This window comes from Mastomys coucha, unplaced genomic scaffold, assembly GCF_008632895.1.
Source record: "Mastomys coucha isolate ucsf_1 unplaced genomic scaffold, UCSF_Mcou_1 pScaffold21, whole genome shotgun sequence".
Classification (NCBI taxonomy): Eukaryota; Metazoa; Chordata; class Mammalia; order Rodentia; family Muridae; genus Mastomys; species Mastomys coucha.
This window is the reverse complement of record NW_022196904.1, coordinates 35,117,758-35,139,838: the sequence shown is the minus strand read 5'-3', so window position 1 is coordinate 35,139,838 and position 22,081 is coordinate 35,117,758. Positions and strand designations below refer to the sequence as shown.

The 22,081-nt window shown below is 46.2% G+C and overlaps 1 protein-coding gene across 1 annotated transcript; it reads right to left on the bottom strand.

Annotated features, from left to right (window-relative positions):
- Nucleotides 1-212: 212 nt before the first annotated feature.
- Ceacam18 (CEA cell adhesion molecule 18) lies at nt 213-13,333 on the bottom strand. Its single transcript, XM_031384858.1, has 6 exons — nt 13,230-13,333; nt 10,740-11,093; nt 8,418-8,702; nt 6,800-7,081; nt 3,141-3,269; nt 213-301 (listed from the first exon to the last, which is right to left on the bottom strand). The coding sequence occupies exons 1-6, from the start codon at nt 13,279-13,281 to the stop codon at nt 213-215; spliced, it is 1,191 nt and encodes a 396-aa protein (XP_031240718.1). The 5' UTR covers nt 13,282-13,333.
- Nucleotides 13,334-22,081: the final 8,748 nt, after the last annotated feature.

Here is a 22,081-nt window from a genome sequence, read left to right as displayed (position 1 = left end):
CTAGAATTGGAACCTGGAACTCTCACATGACCCGCCCCCAGCTTGGTCAGCTTTGATTAGCAGATGGTGCTGCCAATGGCCAGGCTGCCTGTGATGTCAGCCCTTGCCCAGGTCCCACAGGAAGTCTTCCAATTTATCCAGAAGCCCAGTATCCGTCAGCTCACTAAACCTAGGATGGTTCCCTCCCCAGAATGTTCCAGTTCAGCTGGTCCTCACAGGAGACTCTTTCTCCTCTGTCTCTCTCCCTCATCTCCCTGCCTGACTGGTCTGCATGGACACTTATGACAAGTTTTTCCTGTGGGACAAAATGAGGGAAGAAGTCACATCTTGTGTTCCTAAAGTCTTGGGAAAGAAATGATTGTAAATTTGGTTTAACACTTGCATTATGTTAATTGGGTTCTCCAAATTACACGAGAATCTGCACTTAAGGCACTGGGGATCCCTGTCCCCGGTTGATTCTGACTGGTAAATAAAGTTGCTGGCAGCTAATGGCTGGTCTGTGAGACATAGGTGGGACTTTCAGATTCTCAGACAAAGGAACCAAGATAGAGGGAGGAGGAGAATCGCCATGTCGGGAAAGGAATAAGATCCAGGCTTGAGAGCACTAGAAAAGAGAACATACCAATCATATAAGAACCAGGAAAGAGCAACCCCACGGGCCCCCCATTGGGTCTAGGGTAGCAAAGATAGAACATAGATTTTAGTAAGTAATAATTCAGGAATACTAGAAGGGAGGTGTAAACAATGGGAAAGTTTGGGAGTGGCACAGCCATTGAGCTGTTTGGGACATATTGAAATAGAAGGCTACATGTGTGCCTTTCATTTGAGAATCCAGAACGTTGGGGTGGCAGTGAGAAACTCTTGGTGCCACGGCCAGCTGGGCGATTCTGAGTAGCATTAATCACCTAATGCAACAAGAAATAGACAAAGGGACCCAACTCCTCCCTCTACACACATGCTGGTGGAAGAGATAAACCTGGGACTTCACCTCAGTGCCTAGCATTCCTAACATTTCCAAACTATGCTTTTTAATATTAATTTATCTTATTGTCAGGAAAAAATAATTAGCAAAACCCATCTGTTCTAGTTTCAGGTCAATTGCTGTGATAAAACACCCAGACACAAACAATGTGTCAGAGAGGGTTTGTTTCAGTTAACAATTCCAGATCACAGCCCATCACAGAAGGGAAGCAGGGCAGGAATCTGCTTGCTATTCCACACGGTGTTAACATTCAACCCAGACTCTCACTGCACACCAAGGAAATGCAGCAGAAATCATGCAGGAGGCTGCCTGCTGGTTCCACAGACTGGCTTATACATACTCAATCAGCTTTCAAGTATCGTCACCCCATCAATGTCACTGTCATCACCAGCGTCATTAGTAGTGCCATCTTTATCACCATAATTCCTGCTGTATATTGGATCTAGAATGTTCCCTGTAAGACTACACATTAAAGGTTTAGTCCCTAATGAATCGAGAGTTGGGAAACCCTTAAGACATAGGGACTAGTGAAGTAAGATATTTAGTGGGTCTGGCCTACTGCTACTTGTATTGTTAATTTTGGTCCCCAGAACTGCTTACATGAGTGTCTGCACTGAGGGACCCTGCCCCTAGTTGGTTCTGATTGGTAAATAAAGATTCTGGCAGCCAATGGCTGGGCAGGGGAGACAGAGGTGGGACTTTGAGGACTGCCAGCCTTGGCAGAGAGAGGAAAGAGGAAAGAGAGCTGCCATGCTGGGGCCCAGCTATTGCTCTGTGTAAGGCATAGCAAAATATAAAGGCTGTGTATGTGTCTTTCATTCGGGAGCTTAAACAATTGAGGCGGGTAACAGGAACCCACAGCCAGGACCGATTATTAATTATTGATTTCTACACAGATAGGTTATTGGAGGGGATACCAATGGAGAGGGAGGACTGGAAGCCCAGCTTCTGCCCTTCTCTTTGCTTTCTGCTCATTACAAAATTGTGAAGCCAGAATGTACTGCTTTGGCACACGTCCAGTAGCAATGGGGGCAACTATGAACTGAAAGTTCTGAAACTGTGATCCAAGATTTATCTAAATTTTTATAAGTAAGTTGACTCAGGTATTTTGTTACAGTAATGGACAGCTGACTGATACCATTCCCGCCATCATCTCGATCACCATCACTGCCATCCGCCACCACTATAACACCATCATCTCATTATGAATTTCTTAGCTATCCTGGAGCTCACTATGTAGACTAGCATGGCCTAGATCCTACAAAGACCCACCTACCCACTGCCTCCCAAGTGCTGAGTGAGATAAAAGGTGCATGCCAGTACACCCAGACCCACCTTACTTTTTAGGAGTCTCTCACTTAACATTTCAGCTAGTCTAGTGGTTGGCCAGTAAGCCCCTGGAATACAACTGTCATCCTCTGGTACTGGGATTACAGAAACACACTGCCAAGGATGGTTTTTACATGGGTGTTGGAGTTATGAATTTCAGCCTTCATTCTTCAATAGCAAGAATTTTACCATTGTGCCATTTCCCCAGCTTTATCACTATTACTTCTAATACTGAATTTCATGCCAGGCAGTTTTGGGCCCCCTAACCTGTGGTCAGGTGGGAGGGGCGATACTCACCACCTTACCATGCCCAGGACAGCCTTACTCTCCCATCTGGAACAACTAGCTCTCTTAAGTATGGGCAGTGCTGAAGTTGAAGTGCTGTGCTCTTTAGACATCATGACCAATCCACCCTTTCGGCTTCCAGCATGTGTCTCTAGCTCCTTCATCATGAGCTGTCTCTTCCACTACCTTCTGGTCTAGGGAATATATCTGTGAGTTTCTGGTGCCCCTTTAAGCCCAGCACTTGGGAGGCAGAGGCAGGCGGATTTCTGAGTTCGAGGCCAGCCTGGTCTACAGAGTGAGCCAGGACAGCCAGGGCTATCAGAGAAACCCTGTCTCAAAAAACCAAAAACAAAAAACAAAAACAAAAAAAAAACCAAACCAAGCCAAACCAAACCAAATCAATCAATCAAACAAACAAACAAAAAACAAAAACAAAAACAAAAACCCTGGTGCCACTTCTGGACAGTCTTGCCATCTGTCCATGTTTCCTGGGTCATGAGGCCAAGCCCTGAACCCATGATGTAGAACAATGGTCACCTTCAGCAGCAGAATAGGAACAGGGTGTAGGCCAGGATTAAACACACAAAGACACCTCCTGCGATTGCCAACAGGATGAGAAATTTCACCCAGTATCCTGGGATGTAGAACTCTTTGTTCACAGTAGGCAGTGGCCCTGGATGGAGAGGACAACAGGAAAATCAGTATATTTATTAAATTCATCTCTTCACTCACTGATGTAGTCAAGAGTTTCTATTGCTGTGAAACACCATGACCAAAGCAACTTGGAGAGGAAAGGGCTTATTTTATCTTACAGTCTATCATAAAGGGAAGGCAGGTCAGGAACTCCAGCAGAAATCTGGAGGCAGGAACTCAAGCATAGGCCATGAGGACCGAGGCTTACTGGCTTGCTATTTGATTTGCTCAGCTTGCTTCTTTCTATAGCCCAGGACCACCTGTTGCTCAGAGGTAGCACTCCCCACAGTGGAGTGGGCCTTCCCACACCAGTCATTAATTAGAAATATGTCCCACATATTTGTCTACAGGCCAATATTATGGAGGTATTTTTCTCAGATAAGACAGCTCTCTTCCCAGATACATCTAAGCTTATGTAAGTTGACAAAAACCAACCAGCACACTTGGCCACCTATGGGTCCTTCAAAGATTTGTCAGCACCCATTGTCTACAAAGCACTACTCAGTACCAAGGATTCATCAATGGTCAAAATTAATTCCTTGGGGCTGGTGAGATAGGTCAGGGAGTAGAGTGCTCACCAAGCAGGCCATGTAAAGGTGGAAGGAGAGAACCGACTCCACAAAGTTCATCTTCACCCTCTACAGGTACACCACTCTGTAGATATGCATCATGTACACATACCACCAAAATGAAACAAAGACAACCCCTTGCTCTTCTGGGATGACTTCCAGGTGGGAGGGCATGATGCTTGATATTGAGAACATGACTGATTTAGAGTCAAGAGTGAGAGACACGGCTGGACAGGTCTAGTAGGGGATTCCCAGAGAGGTGTGGCTGAAGAGGGAAGATCCATTCCATGGGCCGTGGTCCCATACTAAATAGAGAAGTGAGCTGAGCACCAGCACACAGCTCTCTGCATCCTGACCTTAGATGTGGTGTGGCTAGCCGCCTCACACCAGCACTCAGCTCTCTGCATCCTGACCTTAGATGTGGTGTGGCTAGCCGCCTCACACCAGCACTCATCTCTCTGCATCCTGACCTTAGATGCGGTGTGGCTAGCCGCTCTCTGCATCCTGACCTTAGATGCGGTGTGGCTAGCCACCTCACACCAGCACTCAGCTCTCTGCATCCTGACCTTAGATGCGGTGTGGCTAGCCGCTCTCTGCATCCTGACCTTAGATGCGGTGTGGCTAGCTGCCTCACACCAGCACTCAGCTCTCTGCATCCTGACCTTAGATGTGGTATGGCTAGCCGCCTCACACTCCTGATGCTATGACTCTCCTGACACACTGAGCTGTGCCATTGCACACAGATAGAGATAAACCCCTCCATCCTTAACGATTTTAAGAGTAAGGATGGATGCAGATGCAGACAGTGGGTGGTGGAGCAAAGAAACAGCAAGTGTCCTAGGTCCTGTGGATTGGGAGGTGTAAGGGGTGCAAGTGCTGGTTACACAGGGTCATTAACTCACTGAAGATAATCGCAGGGCACCAGCGGCATGCCAGCCACTGGAGTAAGAGACAAGCAATGAGCTGATGGCTGGACAGCCTGGCTTTCCTAAAGCTTAGTCTCGTGGAGTAGAAAATGATGAATCGGGGACCCTCCTAAGCACACTATGCTGAATCAGCTCCCGGGCTTCTCTGGGGTGTGCAGCAGGCTGGCTGTACTTTTCTACAGTGTTCTGATTCCCATAGCACTCTACTGCAGAGGCATTGTCCTAGCTCTGCACGTGGGAAAACCGAGTCTGGAAATGGTGAAATTCTTGCGCCTGGTTCACATTAGTTACAGAGCTCGAACTGGAATCTGAGATTCTTTGATTCTAGAACATTGTGTGTGTGTGTGTGTGTGTGTGTGTGTGTGTGTGTGATGTGTACACATATATACGTTTGGTCATGCACATGAGTGTTAAAAAGGTTACATCTAGTTACTTGCCTGTGTGTGGAAATCAGAAGACAACCTGAGGGACCATATTGGAGATCTCTGGGATTGAACTCAGTTTGCCAGGCTTGGAGGCAAGTACTTCCATTTGCTGATCCATCTTAATAGCTCACCTTGTTATTTTGTTTTGTTTGAGACAGAATCACACTGTCTAGCACTGCCTGGCCAAGAATTCTCTATAGAGATCAGCTGCCCTCAGGCCCAGAGATCTGCCTGCTTCCTTCTCCTGACCTCTTTTCAGTTTTCAAGACAAGCTTTCTCCCTGGCCTGGCGCTCTCAAAGTGGCCTTCCAGCCCTGGGGATCCTCCTGTCTCTGCCACCCAGCTCTGGATCACAAACTGATGTTTTCACTTGGGCTCTGCATACTGACCTCGGGTCCTCAGGCAAGCTTGCATAGGAAGCACTCGACTGCACCAAGCCCTCAGCTCCAGTCCGCACGGCTTAGCGCCCTTTCCTTGCCTCTCTCTCTGATTATGTCACCTTCTCTCTTTGTGGAAAATGATCAAGCTGCTGGGGAGAAACGGGGGCTTTCCTCATTTGCAAATCTGCCCCAAGTTCCTTGTTTTGAAACCAAAAGAAATATGTATTTCTGCAGTGTCTGAACTCTTACCCATCTTCCTGCTCTCTCCTCTGGGAGGTACAATATGGATGCACAGAGGGAGTCCCTTGGAAAGGATTCCTCCACTTTCCCATATGCTATGGAGCCTTGGGTCAGATATTCAACAAGTCCCCAGAGCTATGTTTCTTTACCTGTGAGACAGAAGTGGATGGCATTGAACCACTTACTGTGCCAGGGTGAGACCAAGATGGCCACACAGGCCAGGACTGTGGCTGGCTCAGAGGAAGTAAATGCTGGCCAGTCTTGTCTCTGGTGGACTTTGCTCTGACTCCAGGACTGGCGACTATGCATGATGTACAGAATGGGCAGCTTGGACAGGTCCTTAGAGGATGAGGAGGGCTTCATTGAAGGCCCTAGCAGGCCTGAGCATGGCAAACAGAACGCTGGCAGGCCTCGCCCTTCCCCATTTTTTTCTGCCTGCCTAAATTCTTAGGTTACATTACTAAAGCTAGCTATCAAGGTCTGTTCCCTTATTTGGCCACTCCCTCCTCCTGAGGCTGACTGCCAAGGTCCAGCTATCAAAGTTTTGAAGTCCAGCAGTCAAAAGCCCTTTTTGGCTCACCAAATTAATGTGCCCAATCAAAAAAACTCATCCTGACACTGGACTTCCCCCTTTCCCTCTATAAACTGTCATTTGCTTAAGGGCCACAACTGTCTCCCCTCTATCCGGAGGAAGTCCTTTGTCCTTCAGAGCAAATACCCCTTTTCTTTCTCTCCCTTGTTCCTTTTCCCTTCTCTTCCATCCTCTGCCTCCTGTCTTTGTCTCTTATTCCCCTTCCCTTTGTCTTTCTGAGAAAAAGGCATCTCCTTTGTGCTGATAAGTTGGTTCTTAGTGTGTCCTATGCAGGTCCCTAATGGTACCAGAAGCTGTGAATGTAGCTACAGAGGGGACTCCTGCCTATACAAAAAGCACATGGGAGGCAGAGTTTGGAGAGCTTGGTGGTTGCACTCACCAAGTTGAGGTGGCTGGATGGTGACATCTCTGTAGAAGGCCAGCTGGGTCTCCAGGTTCTCCACAATACACCGGTAACTGCCCATTTGTTCCCAGGAAAGACTGGGGAGGGTCATGTTCTCCTCTGAGATGCTTAGGAGGGAGCCGTTATGGATCCAATGGTACTTGGGTTTTGGCCTGGAGAAACAGGTACATTCCAGCTGCACACTGGAACCAATAGCAGCAGTCAGCACACCAGCAAAGAAATCGGGCTGGGTCCACAGTGACACATAGTCTGGCCCATCTGCAGAGAGAGGGAAGGAGAAGACCACAACTCTATTTCTGATCCCTTGGGATGGCATCTTGTCCAGAAGACACATGGTGTCCCTCTAGGTGCAATGAGCGCACCCCAGTTGACAATAAACAGTAAAGATAGCTTCCATTCTGGGTTCTTGTGTGCTAAACCTTGGTTGTCCTACACGCTATATACAGTAAACGGCATATAGCAAAGCAGAAAAGCTCATCACACCAACTGTTACAGGAAGCAAGCTAGGCTATGAATGTACTTCACAGTGTGTAATCCACAAAACTCATTGTTATGAGATATAAGGCAGGGATGGCAGGAGTAGGGGAGTCCTGGGGGTGGGGGTGGGGGTGGGGCTGCTAAGGTGTCTCCCTGAGAAATCATGCCATGCGACTGATCTGGTATAATAAGTTTATTGTGGAGAGGGAGCAGGGAACAGGAACCTGGAGAAGGGTAGGAGCAAACAGAGCCAAGAGAGCAGCGAAAGTGGGGATAGAGAAAGAAAGGAAGAGAGGCTGACCAGGAAGGCAAGCTTGTGATTTAAAATGAAGATAAGGATAATAGATTGAATGTACTATCTCTCTCTGTGTCTGTGTGTGTGTTGTGTGTTATGTTTGTGTTAGATTCATACATATGTGCATGAATGTGTGAGCACATATATGATTTATATGTGCAGGTCAGAGGTTAATACCACAGGCATTCCTTAATCACCCTGAAGACATCTTTATTTCTTCATTGAAAAAATTGTTTTCACCAATACATTCTGATTAAGATCTCTCCTTTCAATTCCCCCCAGGCCCTCCTCACTTCCTTACACACCCAACTCCATGTTTTTTTTTTCTTTTCTCTATTAAAAAAGAAACAAAGCAAACAAACAAATGAAACAAAGAAAGTATCTTTCTGACTTAGAATTCATCTATTCTGGCCAGCCTGGCTAGCCAGTGGGCCCCACCAATCTTTCTCTGCCCCACTAGTCTTGGGATTATAGGCATGTACCACTACACTCAGCATTTAAGCAAAGGTCAGGAATCCCAATTCAGGTCCTTGTTTGAGGAAAGACATTCCCAGCCCCACTTGCCTCTCCTAAGAAAACAAACAAATAAACAAAACAAACACCCCCCCAAGGTCTCAATAAACTCATACTGGCCATTTCTTATCTAAGAATGGAGACTATGTCCCTCTCCTAAAGCCCAGCGCCGTGTGGGGAGGGCAGTCATGAACCCACAGAGCTGGGATATTAACCACACCTATCTGGCTGCAGGCTGGCTCAGCCTTTTTCCTGGACACAGACTAGAGTCCACTGCTGGCTTCCCTCCCACTACCCACAGGTACTCACAGGACACAGAGAAGCGAATCACCTCACTTCTCTGGATTATTTCTGGGATGTCTTCTATGGTGCACTGAAGACTGTAGTCAGAACGACTGACTCTGTGGATGACCAGAGTCTTGCCATCCGAGGAAATGGTCATGCGGTTACTGCCTGAGGTTGGTACAGAATTCAAATACCACTTGATGTTCGAGGAGTTGGTAAGACATTCGGCAAGCACGGAATCCATACCTTCCACCAGGGTGCTGGTATTGGCTGAGGCATTAGCTGTGATGCCTGGGTCATTTCCCAACTCTAGGTGAAGCAGAAGGAACGGGTCAGGTATAGGGTCAGCTTCTTCAAGCTTTAGGGCATGTTGAAGAGATGTGGACAGCCTAAGATAAGGCAAAAGAGAAGCCCCAGCACTGAAAGGGGCAGCGGAGGGAGGGGTGGGAAGCAGGCTGCATAGTCCTGGGCAGGGCCTGAGCCATTCTGTACAACTGCCATAACAGCAGGTCCTTGGTCATGAACAGGTGGTCTGATGGTTGTTTTTTCCCTCTGTATGTCTATCTGTACTGTGCATAGAACATGCATTTATGGGTAAGAGTGATAACACATGCCTCACCTGCTCAGTGCATGAGCACTGCTTGAGGTAGGGTCACTTGTCACCTCTGTGTACCCCAGGTTAGCTGAAGGTTGTGGTGGTAACCTTCCTTGTGTCCAGTGGGAGTGCTGAAACTACAGATGTATCCACCACCCCCAGCCTCCACACTCAGATCTTCAAGCTTTCTTGGCTAGTGTTTTACTTGTTGAGCCATCTCCCCAACCTTGCCCCCGCCCCCCCGTAGTTGTAAAGTCCAGGACCTTCATCTGGGGTACTGGGACAGGTGGCTTTGGAACTAGTCATGATAATTAGATCCGCTGTCTGAGTTTCATTCGATTTACCAAATTCCCTCCAAACTTACAGAAAACAAATGGTAGATATTTACCCTTTCTACAGCTGGAAGAACTTGGGAACATAGTCCCACATTGAGGAAAGATAAGGCTCAGGGTCACAGAATATAGACTGAGAAGAGATACGGTGTATAGACTCAGAAATAAGCAGAGGGCTTCTGCTCCTCAGAAAACTACATTCTCCCTTCACTCCTAGGGCACCAGTGGGAGCTGTCTGCAGTGAACAGATCTCCAAGGCAGCCATGTTACTGCCTCCAGGTCTGGAGTGACCATCACTATCATGGGAGAGATTGCTATAATGAACTACAAAATACTTGGCCCTATGGCTATGGCAACAAAACCAAAACAATACAGTGATAGCTGAGTCTGTGATCATACAGACACCAGGAAATAACCTTATCCTCAAGCCAGGAGAAGGGTAGGAGAGGGTTCATCCCTAGGTAAGTCTCCATATGAGAACATAGTCTTTATTAGCACCTTAGAGATTTGGGGTCTCAGCCAGGATAATGCCCAAACTTCTGGCCCATGTGATAATAAACTAGTGCATGGCTGTGGTTCTGGCACTCAGGAAGCAGAGTCAAGAGAATTGAGAGTTCTAAGCCAAATTGGGCAACATAGTGAGTCCCAGCTAGGGCTATAGGTCAGTGGCACAGCCCCTGCCTAAAATCCCTAGTGAGTGGCTGGGGTGTGGCTCAGTGGTAGCCTGCTTGCTCAGCATATAGAACATTCTAGGGCCCATCCTCTGTACTAGAGAAATAAATAAAATTAATTATTTCATTACTGTTTGCTTTTTGAGACAGGGTTTCTCTGGCTGTCCTGGAACTCGATTTCTTATAGTGATCCACCTGCCTTTGCCTCCCAAGTACTGGGATTAAAGGTATGTGCCACCACTGCTCAGCTGTTTTTTGTTGTTGTTGTTGTTGTTGTTGTTGTTGTTTTCTTAAGCCTCTAAACAGCAGTTCTCAAGCTGTGAGTCACAGTCCCTCTGGATGGTCATATACCAAATATCCTGCATATCAGATATTTATTTATATTATGATTCATAACTGTAGCAAATTATAGTGATGAAGTAGCAATGAAATGGTTGGGAGTCACCCCAACATGAGGAACTGTGTTAAAGGGTCACAGCGTTAGGAAGGTTGAGAAACACTGCTCTAAAGTATGGCTGTTACACAACAGTGGATAAGAAACACTCTCTTAACAAGTGAATTGAGTCCTTGGAAGTGTGGAATGACCCGTCTCTGCAGGGGAAGCCAGAGAGCCACCTTGATGACTGCCAGGGTCACTTTCAGGCAATGGAGACACTGGATGGCATGTCCTCCAAGGAATCTCCCTATCAGAGCCCTTAGGACAAGCTTCCCTTTTTTGTTGGGGAAATTGGTGGCCATGCCAACTCACTTAAGATCTCGAGCCAGCCAGTCGCTCTTTGGGTCCCGTTGCTTGCGTCCACTTCAACAGTATAGTTGCCTGTGTCATTTACCGCTGACATCTTAAACACCAGGCTACCTGCACGGGTCACATTCTCACGACCACTGAACAAGGGTCCCGGGTGTCGGGTATTCGGAGGCTTATAGCTGAAAATCATGTTCCCTGTACTGTTGTCCGTGCCCCGATACCAGCTGTACTCCAGGACATCTTCTGGGACATTTTCTAGGGTCAGGATGGTCCGGTGCTTCTCCACTCCTATGAGTGAGTCAGGGCTGATGAAGAGCTGACCAGAAGCCTGGCAGATCCCACAGGTCAGCAAACTGGCTGAGGAAACGGAGGAGAGAGTGGGGAGAGTAAGGGAGATGAGGAAAGTCGGGGATAAGATGCAGGTGATCACCTTCACAATTCTATAACTGTCAGAATTTGAATCTTCCATGTCTCCCATAGGTTCAGAGTTTGAATGTTTGGTCTCTGGCTGGTGGCACTATCTTGGAGGCTGTGGCCTTTGGGGGACGAGGCCTTAGTGGTGGAAGCAGGTCATGAATGATAAGCCTTTAGAGCTCATATCCAGCCTCTGGCTCCTGCCCTGCTCTGTGCTCCTGGTATGTGCTACTGTGTGAAGAACCTTCACCCCACCCTGCTGCTGCTGTGAACTGAACACACACACACACACACACACACACACACACACACACACACACACACACACACATCCGCTAGTTTGAAACAGGAGCCAGCAAATCCTTCCTCTCCTGTTCCTGTCAGGAACTGTCACAGTGACTCCAAAGTAACTCATACTGTAAATGAAGAAGCCCTAGTACAGCTGGCTCTAAAGTTGGCTTAGTGGTTAAGAGCATTCACTGCTCTGGCAGAGGACCTGCTCCCAGCATCCAGAGTGGGTGGCTTACAATAACTAGAACTCCAGCTCCATGGTCTCTGATGCACTTTTCTGGCCTCCACAGGCACATGCATACATGTGGTGAACACAGATATGCTCAAGCACACACATACATACACATAAAGTAAAATACATTAAGAGTTTCCAGTTGAAGACTGACTCTGCCCCCACCCCAAGTCCTTGTCTTATCCATTCTCTCCTTATTCTCTCAGCCCCATCCACTTCCCTTTGCTACTCGCCCCCCCCCAGCCCATCCGTCACACGATAGACATGTGTATCTCAATAAAACACAAGATGTGACCTTGCTCTCCTCTGTTCCATAGCCTCCTATTTATGCTTGTCCCCATCTGCATACACAGATCTCTGCTCCACTCTCGACAGTTGCAGCCTCCCTGAGAACTCACTTCTCCTTCATCCTTAGCTCTGACATCTCCTGACCAGCCTGGGACAGGTGCCTTTTCTGGGCTTCCTAGCATCCTGGGATCCCCTTACCCTAGCCTTGACGACTTTTTTTTTTAGTGTAAGGGCAGACCTGTGAGGTCCAGGCTGCGGAACTGTGGCAGGGCTGGCTGTGCCAGTCCACACTGGGTATATAGCTCTCATGATTATTTGGAGGAATAAATGCAGGGAAGTCTCTCTGAGACTGTCTGACATAGACTGCAGATCTGAATTCATTGAAGTGTCATTAGGGTAGGACTTGCTACCACCTTAGACACAAGTTGGTGTATCCCCTACTCTGTAATGCCTTAGGTTTGACTATGGGGAGGTAAAGGTACCTGAGACCCGACTCCATACTGCAGGGTGAACACTGACATATTCAAGGCCAGTATCTGTGCCTCCTAGCACATCACAGTAGCTGTGAGTGTCAGGGAACATAAAGGGTAATGGAGAAGAAGGGGGTTAGAAAAGGACCCAGGCTGGGCAGGAAGAGAACCCAGACAGATAGGGGAGCCCCAAGGAACACAGGGTGATTACAGGGAGGTAGGGGTTCAAGTTCATCAGTTTACAGGTGGATAGGACTAAATTCTCTCTCCCTCTTCCTTTCCCTCTCTCTGTCCCCCCTCTCTCTTTCTCTGTCTCTCTCTGCCTGTCTCTGTCTGTCTGTCTGTCTGTCTGTCTCCCTGTCTCTTTCTCTCTTTCTCTGTCTGTCTGTCTCTCTCTGTCTCTGTCTCTGTCTGTCTGTCGGAATCTCTCTCTCTCTCTCCCTCTCTCTTGGTCTCTGTCCCCCTCCCCCTCTCTCTTTCTCCCCCTCTCTCTGTCTCTGTCTGTCTCTGACTCTCTATCTCTGTCTCTCTCTGTCTCTCTCTCTCTCTTTCTGCCCTTGCTGTGGTTCTGTGTATGCATGTGTCTGAGTCTGTGTGTCTCATCTGCCTGTGTCTCTACAGATGTGAGATATACCCAGATGTATGTATTCATGAAAGTCCCGGTGTGGGTCCTGTCTCCAATTCTCTTCCTGCTGCTTGCATCATAAGGCTTCTGAGTTACGCCTCAACACATCTGTTTCCTGTTCCCTCAGAGCTTCCCTCTCCCAGTCTCAGAAAGCAGAATCTCCCACTTCTTACCCACAAGGGTAATCCACCTCCAGGGGCTAAAGCCAGGCCTGGAAAAGTCCATGAGCTTCTTGGGTCCTCCAGAGCTCAGCAGGTTCTACAACGTCGCAGCCCTGCCCTCCCCTCTTCAATGTGGCTTCTAGAAAGGACTCTGCCCGGCAGCGAGGGTGGACCTACAGCTGCACGTCTTATCTTTATGGCTCTATGTTGTTCTCTAGCATTTGCTTATCTTACTTCTATACCTATAAAAATCATAATATTTTTTATAATTATAACACAAAAAACACCAGCCTCTAGCTAGTGTTTCAAAAACTGGGAAATACAGAAAAGCAGTTACAAAGAAGAGAGCATCATGTGTATTTTGGTTGTTTAATTTTTTCTCCAGTGCTGGGGATTGAACATAGGACTTTGCAATGCTAGGCAAATGTTTTACCATTGAGCTATATTCCCATCCACAAACAGCATTTGTGTGTGTGTGTGTGTGTGTGTGTGTGTGTGTCTGCTGGAGAAGTGGGTCAGCAGTTAAGAGAGAGTACTGCTCTTGCAGACGACCCTAGAGGTTTTGGTCCCCAGAGCCTTCATCAGGCTACTTTTGTATTCCAGCACCCGGATCTAACATTCTCTCCTGGATTACATAGGCACATGTCTGCCTCTACCTCCAACACCCACACAAACACAACGAGTATTGAAAATATAAACAAATCTTAAAAAACCCTCTCCCATTTAAAAAAATTATGTACCACGGCTGGATAGTGAGATCTTATTTGGGGGCTGGGGAGGGGGGAGCAGACAGTGTTCTCTCTCTCTCTGTATAGTGGGGTTAAGTCCCAGGTGATTTTGACAATTTCCCAGGCTCTTCTACCCTGTTTCTCTGGGATGCTCCTGCCTCCCACCTCCTGACCCAAGATGGCAGCTGATGCTTTGTCAATGTGTCCATGCATCAGAGAGCAGGAAGTGGGAGGACTTGGGAAGAATGCCTTGAGTAAAAGACACTTTCTGAGAGTAGCTCACATCATTTCTGCCTATATCTCATGTAGGCACCCTTAACTGGAGGGAAAACTAATGGATGTAAACTTACCTGTGGATGTCCATCTATATGAGGCCCTGGACAAGTGCTCCACTGATGAGCCACATGTACAGATTATGGAGACCGGATCTCATATTGTAGCCTAGGCTACCCTCAAACTTGTGAGCCACTTGTTTCTATTTCCCGAATGCTGGGATCACAGCTATGTGTATCCATCCCTAACTATATCTATAGTTTCCCATCAAAAGAGCAAAAACACCACAGTCCTTTCCAGGGCAAAGGTCTTCCATTCAAACACTGATATCTGGAAATACCTACATGGTGACATCCAGACACGTTTATCAGCCACCTGGGCATTCAAGCACATTCCCACTGGTGTACAGGATTAACTGTTGCACTCAGTTGTCCAAATTAGCTGAGCCAACTTCTTACCTATCATCATCAACTCAAGGGCAGATGTTTACACTGTAGTGAGTGAAGAAGAGCCACCACATTGCCCCGGTGGCATGCAGAACAATGGACCAACAGACTCCTCTTCCTGGCTAATAAGATCGTGCCTTCTCAGTGGAATCTTTCATAAGGACACTAAATCAGCTCGCTAGGATTCCACCTTATGGACGTTCTCACCTCTTAGTACCATCACCATAGGATTTAGGACTCCAGCATGTTTTAGTGACACTAAAATATTCAGGTCATTAAAAAAAAAGAAAAGCCTGGTGTGGCACACACTATAGTGAGAATTCTGGAATTTTGGTTTCTTTAAAAAACAGAAATGTTATATGTTTTTGCTTTAATTCTGGGTGTGGGATGTGCGGCTATTGTAGGATACTTTGTTATACTGTGAACCCCAAAATTGTGTTATTTCCTGAAAACACCTGTTTCTAGTTGTGGTATGGCTCAGCCCTTAGCACATACCTTTAATCCCTCTGCCTGGAACAGGTACACCTTTTAGTACACACCTTTAATTCTAAACAATGAAAGTTAAGGTAGTTTGTAGAAGGAAGAACCCATGTTTGAAAGTGATGTCTAGTTGAGTGGTAGAGAAAGTGATGAATCAGAAAAGGATCTGACAGAATGAGTCAGAGATATGACATGTCTCACAAGAAGAGATAGGAAGAAGAGGTTACTTAAGAGAGTTGGGGCCGAAGGTAAAAAGGAGGCAGTTTTAGAGAAGTTGCAGAGAAAGAACAAGCTAGATAAAGGTGAGACAGGATGAGCCAGACATATTGCCAAGGTTAGTATGTGACCAAGCAGGGCAATTCAGTCAGATACTGAGAGATGTCAGTTTGAATCAGTCAGCTTGGAGAGAAATTTGAGCCAAAGCAGCTGAGTTAAACCAGTCAACAAAGTTCAGGAAAAAAAAAAAAAAAAACTTATTCAGCAGTAAGCCTCAGAGGTTGAAAGCATTCTAGGCCTAGATAGATTGTCCAGAGGCTAGAAGTTTAAAGGACTATACCTAGATTAGCACACTGCGGCAATAAGCCTTGAAGATGACAATTACCTCTGAATAAAAATTACATTTACATGGGACTACTTCAGATTGTCCACAGCGATTGACTATGATTTGCCTTCTACTCTAGCAGAGGTGTGGTTTTTATAGCTGCAGATAGTGTCTACAATTGTGCAACATTTGGAATTCTGGGGACTTTTTTAGTATGTATATAAATGCTAGAACTCTGAGAATTGGGGTTGTTGGTAGGTTGGTGGTGGTGGTCATTGTTGTTGGTTGCAGTTTGTTAAGTAATCATGTGCAAAGAAGAAAGAAGAGGAGGAGAGGGAGGAAGAAGAGGAAGAGGAAGGAAGAGGAGGAGGAGAAATAATTATAATTATATATCCTGACTGGGAAGATCAAACTTGCTCCAAGGAACTTGATACCCTTAATCAGAAGGAAGTAGTCTAATGATAATGTTCCCTCTTTAACCTCTGACTTTATTCAGGGATCTCGTTCTGTTCCTCTCTACACTTTTTTCCTTTCTTTTTCTCTCTTATCTATGTTAAGAGTTGAGAGGGTAGAAAAAGGAAGAACCCACAAAGTAGCTAAAGACAGCTATACCATGCTTTTAATCCTAGCACTCAGGAGGCAGAGGCAGTTGGATCTCTGTGAATTAGAGGCCAACCTAGTCTATATAGTGAGTTCCAGGACATCCAGGGATACACAGAAAGATGCTATCTCAAAAAAAAACAAACAAATAAAAATCCAGACCATAGCGGTCATTAAGGATGCAGTTATGCCCTGCATCAGAGGTAGAGTCTATAGCAAGATGAGGTGAGAGATGGGGATGGAAAAAGAGAGATCTCCACGCTAGCTAAGGATATTCTCAAATGAGAGGTACCACAGAAGATAGGAGAATGTAGTAGGACTGAGAAAATATCTCCTTCTATTACATTTCATCCACAGTTGGCTGCCTCCTCACTGACCTGAACCTGAAGGAAGGGAACTGCCATCCACAACAGAATCACATACCCAGAACTATTCCATCTTGTCTCTGAGAGGAGAAACCATGTATAGTCTGCTCAGTATGCTTCAAGAAAACTGACAAGACATTATTATCAGCCTAATCTATGACAATTTCCCAGGAGCAACGTAAACAAATGCCTATTCTTCCAATAGGGAACTGAAGGCAGGCCAAAGTAATAATAGACCAAAGTCCAAGATGGTGAACCAATGAGTTTGTTGGGGTAATTACAGGAACAACATCTCAAAGACAACTACATGACCATAAACCCAATCCAGTATGTGTTTTGGTTTACAAAAGCTGGAACTCTGTCACTTCCTATATGATGTGTAGGTAACTCAACAGGTTGGACAATGTCTCTCCCAAGCAGCTTGGCTAGTCTGTCTCCTCAGCAGTGCTTACCACTTACATAAACTTGGGGAGGAAGATGCATCACGTATCTGGTCAGTTTCTGGTATTTTTCTGAGACTTCTGAGTTGCTTATTTCTGAGTCTTGACGGCCTCCCCATCTTAAGGAGCTTTGCTCCAGGATGAAATGTTTGAGCAAATCACAACAGAACATGTCCCCTCTAGGTCCTTTCTCTGGCATTTGTCTGGCTCTCCTAACATGGACAGAACTTCAAGAACTTGAATGGAGTTTGCTGCATTTCCCTTCAGCCCCAGTTCAGAGTAAATGCTGGTTGAGTGAATATCTGCCTTCAACATTTTGCCCAAGATCAATACTCATCTTTTATGCTCCTAAATAGCCACTGAACTATCATCCTTGCAGATATGACAACATCTAGGGTCTACTGCAGCTCCTTCCAAGCTTCTGATTGCTGATACAAGTTGAAGCTTAATGACTCTTGACTGTGATGATGCCCAGGGTGTTGTAGAATGTTATGCAGTGTCCATGACCTTTATCCAATAAATAGAAGCTCAACTACATCCCCCACAAGGTTTAACAAATAAAATATCCCCACACGTCAGATGCCCACAAAAGAGGAAAGTATAACCAGTAGAGAAACAAAGTTTGAGATGCCTGTCAGGAAGGAGCCACTTTCTGGTCCATCATCAGAGGAACCAACAATCCTTCATCCTGGGCAAAAACATTCTCAGAACATAGTGTCACCCACCTCCCAATCCTGGGAAAACTTCAGGGATTCCTGAAGTAACATTCAAGACAGGCTGAACACATTTGAAAACTGTCAAGAGCTTGTGAATCAGGAAAAATGTCTGGATCAAACCCCATTATCCTGAGAAGTGTGAGGTGGAAGCAGGGCATGTTCTCTACGCCTTTCCCAACAGGGCCTCTAACATCTCTTTGGCCTCTGGCTCTGAGGTGTTTTTCTGTTCTCTGCAGATGATTTTGCCATCTGTGGACCTGAGGTTTGCTTTCTATGAACAAGAATTCTGGCTTTCTCACAGCATCTCCAGCCCCACAGCATCCATTACCTTCAGTGATCCCTCACAGAAGGCCAGAATCCATACACTTCCCACCACAATGCTGATGGTTCTGCTCCAGGCAGGTGAGTGGGTTTGGATACAGGGGTTATAGGGGATGAGTCAAGCTGAGCCTCATCTCCCCAAATGAGTCCTGACATGGATTATGATTCACCCACCAAAATATCAGAAACAGCAACCATTCAATACCCTTGAGGACCAGCACTCTACCATGCCTCTACTTTGTACTGTGTCTGTCTCTGGCAATTGATTCATACAAGGGTTAATACAGATACAACTTCAGTGGCCACAATCATACTGACCCAGCACAAATTCATCTCTATTCTGTAGATATTTGAGTTTCACAAGAGATAGTAGTCTTTCATGAAGAAAAAAGAAGCTTCTAATGAAATTACTGTTGCAGTCCCCATGTACATGTAGCACATATGTCCCAGGTTCTGGGAGGTTACAGGATCTGTACTGTAAGAGTAGTATTGAACCCTGTCTTGAGATTGGCTACGGGTAGAACAGCAGGGCTTTACTGTGCCTGGTTCCATGCTTGATTCTGCATGTCTCCCTCTCACTAGCCCTCATGTATATTCCACATCCACACTCAAGGAACCCTGGAGTCTGGCTGTGCCAGTAATCTAATATGCACTATATCCTGGGTCTGTGAGCATGGGGTACCTGTTATCAACTGGCTGTCAGCTGCCCCCACAACTCCAAGATTATAACGAATCTCACCTTTCAATAAACATCCCATGGAGTCAGTATAACCATGGAGGAAATAATCTAGATAAATGTGTCCTGTTGGTTTCTAGGCCATGGTTGGGGACCCTTGGTGACTGTCAGAGGCCTGCCTAGCTGGGGACAATGCAAGGACATTCCTGAGGACTTGGAGCTATCTGAGAGTCATGGCTCGCCCCTAACAGAAATGTTTCTAAAGTGGCTCTGGCAGGAAGGGGTCGAGGCAGATGTCAAGGTTCTGCTTCCCAGGTCTGGTCTTTTCTTCCTTGTGTGAGCATACTGTCCCCAAGACATGGAGGTGAGGGTCAGGTACCCAGTGCTGGGTCTCAAGATCCTATGCTAAGGGGCACAACAGATGAGTCGACCCCAACTCTCCTCAAATTCGTGAGAGTGAAGACTGTACAGAGAGGCACATGGGGGATAGATTATGCAGCAGACTACTGATAATGGAAACCAGTCAGGCTCCCTAGTACTCAGTGGTGGGGGAAGAATATACAGAACACATTTTAGTGGTGTGGGATTTCCATGCTGGATAGCTGAGCTGTGAGATGTAGGGAGCTGTGGAGCTGGAGAGGCATTCGCCATGACAAGATGGCACCTACTTCTGCTGTCGAGTAAACAACTGTTTGCGCATGTGCATAGAGAACTGTTTGCGCATGTGCGTAGAGTGAAAAGACGCCATGTCACGGCCCATTCTGGGGCATCACGTAGGGTAATGAGCGAACAGCCAATCATGGGCAGACACGCCACGCTGTGGGCAGACACGCCGCACTGTGGTGTATATAAGCAATGCGGATTACTGGCTCGACCCTTTTTTTCCATCTGGAGGAGGCAATAAACGTTGCTGCAGAAGGAACCTAGTGTGTCTGCGTGTCTTCTTCCTGGCGAGACGACTGCGTGGGCTACAGTGAGAACATGGGCTTCACACACCCTTGTCTATAAATGCTGCTCTAGTACTACAAGTCAAGGCTGATCCAAACATAAATCCCATTTGACAGACTACAACAGAGGCTTAGAAATGTTGAGTCATTCCCTGAAGCAGTACAGCTCATGTCTAGTATTATGGGAAGCCTTTGGAGGGGGGCACTAGGCTACCGAAGAAGAGGCTTGACAATTGTATAAGACAGCTAGTTTCTTCAGAGGTAGCATGGCATTGAGTGGCTTTGGACCAGTTTCCTCTTTGTGGCATCTGTTAAAAGGTAAACAGATATGACTGCATGTGAAGGACTAGATCGGGCCCTGTAGTGCTAGGCATAAATGTGAGAGTTGTAATAGGGAGGACCTTGTCCCTAAGAATGGAACATCACATGGGCTCTAATCTGGGGACATTCCTTTAGCAAAACCATCACCCATCCAGACGTTATGTCTTTGTTCTACACCTCTTAACGTAAGACATGCCAATGGTGAAAGAAGAGCTGTGCTTGTTGATCCAGGTTTCTTGTTCAGGAGTTCCAAGAGAAGGTGTCTACTCCACACTCAGTCATGATCAACCCGGTAGGCATCAATGAACAGGATCAGCCCAAATGTCCTGATGTCTTACCCAACATCTTAGGAAGCTTGGGTGAATGGGCCAAGTACTGCCCCTGGTATAAGTTGCTTGCTGTCTATTGCAATATGATCCGTTGTTGAAGGCCTTACCTAAAAAACAAAACAAAACAAAACAAAAAACAAACAAATCAGTATATAAGGTCTCTTGCTGATATAATACCACACTCAGTCAGGATTCGTCACTTAGGCATCTCCCAGTCACCGTAGTGAAAAGGCTCATCTTTCATGTAAGTTCTCTGGGGTGTACTAAGTGTTGACTTCTGGTTGAAGGCCTTCCCACACAAAAGCTTTCTCTTATGTGTGAATTCAGTGACCCAGCTATAGCCACTATATTTCAAGGCATCTCCCCTATATGAAATCTCTGATGGAAGGAAGATCTTTCCAAATTGAAAATCCAATATCTACAGGTAACAAATTTGGTGATGCCCCTTAGTTTGGGATCCATTACAAAATGATGATCCATGGTTGCTGCGATAGTGACAATCCTCCTCATACTTGTTATGCATTATGGAGCAGTTCCCCACAGTAGTGGCATTCACAAGGCTTCTTCTCCAATATATTTGCTGATGAGATGATATTTCTGAATTCTAGAGGAGTCTTCCTCATATGTGACAGACGTTCTTTCCTTAGTGTGTTAAGTGATGTCTTTACAAAGATGACGTGCTACTGAGAGCCTTCCCACATTTAGGACACACATATGGCTCCTCACCTTGCTGGTGATCTTGGAGTTGGCTCTCAGAATGCCAGGTTTTCCCACAATCACTGCATTATAAGACTTCTCACCAGTATGAATTCTCTGATGCATTCTCAGTACTGACTTCTGACTAAAGGCTTTCCCATATTTGTTAGATATGTTTTTCTCCAGTATGAATCTTCTAGTATAGATTGAGAGAGAATAACAGACCATATGTAAAGTCTCTCCCCTGTATGAATGAGAAGAGGCAGGTGGGATGTTTTACTGAACGGTTCTCCACAGTCCTGACAGCTATAAGGCATCTCCCCAACATGAGTTTGATGATAGGAAGTCAGCTCTGATTCTGGAGAAAGGAATTACCATTTTGTGACAAACAAAATTCTATCCTTAGCATGAGTCACCTTATGTGTATGGAAACCAACCCTGGCACTGAAGGCATTCCCTCATTCTGTGCACATACGGGGTTTCTCTTCTCTGTGAATTCTGTCACAGAGCAGAAAAGGCTTTCTCATAGTCATGAAATATGTAGGGTTTCCTGTGCCCTCTGTGAATTCTCTGGTGTGTGCTGAAGACTGACTTCTGGTTGAAGGCCTTTCCACATTCAGAACAGACATACACGATCTCTCACCAGTATGAATTTGGTTATGTACCTTCAGATAGGTTCTATTACCAAAGGATTTGTGACTGAATAATCTCCCACAGGAAGGACATACATGAAGCTTCTTCTCTTGTGAGTTTCTTCATGGGATATCAGCTCATATTTCTTGAGGAAGGTGTACTGGCTGGTTTTGTGTGTCAACTTGACACAGGCTGGAGTTATCACAGAGAAGTGAGCTTCAGTTGGGGAAGTGCTTCCATGAGATCCAGCTATGGGCCATTTTCTCAATTAGTGATCAAGGGGTTAGGGCCCCTTGAGGGTGGTGCCATCCCTGGGCTGGAAGTCTTGGGTTCTATAAGAGAGCAGGCTGAG

Bases quoted from the DNA above. Each gene is read 5' to 3' on its own strand.
- Ceacam18 (XM_031384858.1), bottom strand. From the start codon at position 13,281: ATGGACTTTTCCAGGCCTGGCTTTAGCCCCTGGAGGTGGATTACCCTT. The intron at 11,094-13,229 runs GTAAGAAGTGGG...CCGTTTCCTCAG, and splicing joins GAGGTGGATTACCCTTGTGG to CCAGTTTGCTGACCTGTGGG. The intron at 8,703-10,739 runs GTGAGTTGGCAT...TGCTTCACCTAG, and splicing joins TGGCTGGCTCGAGATCTTAA to AGTTGGGAAATGACCCAGGC.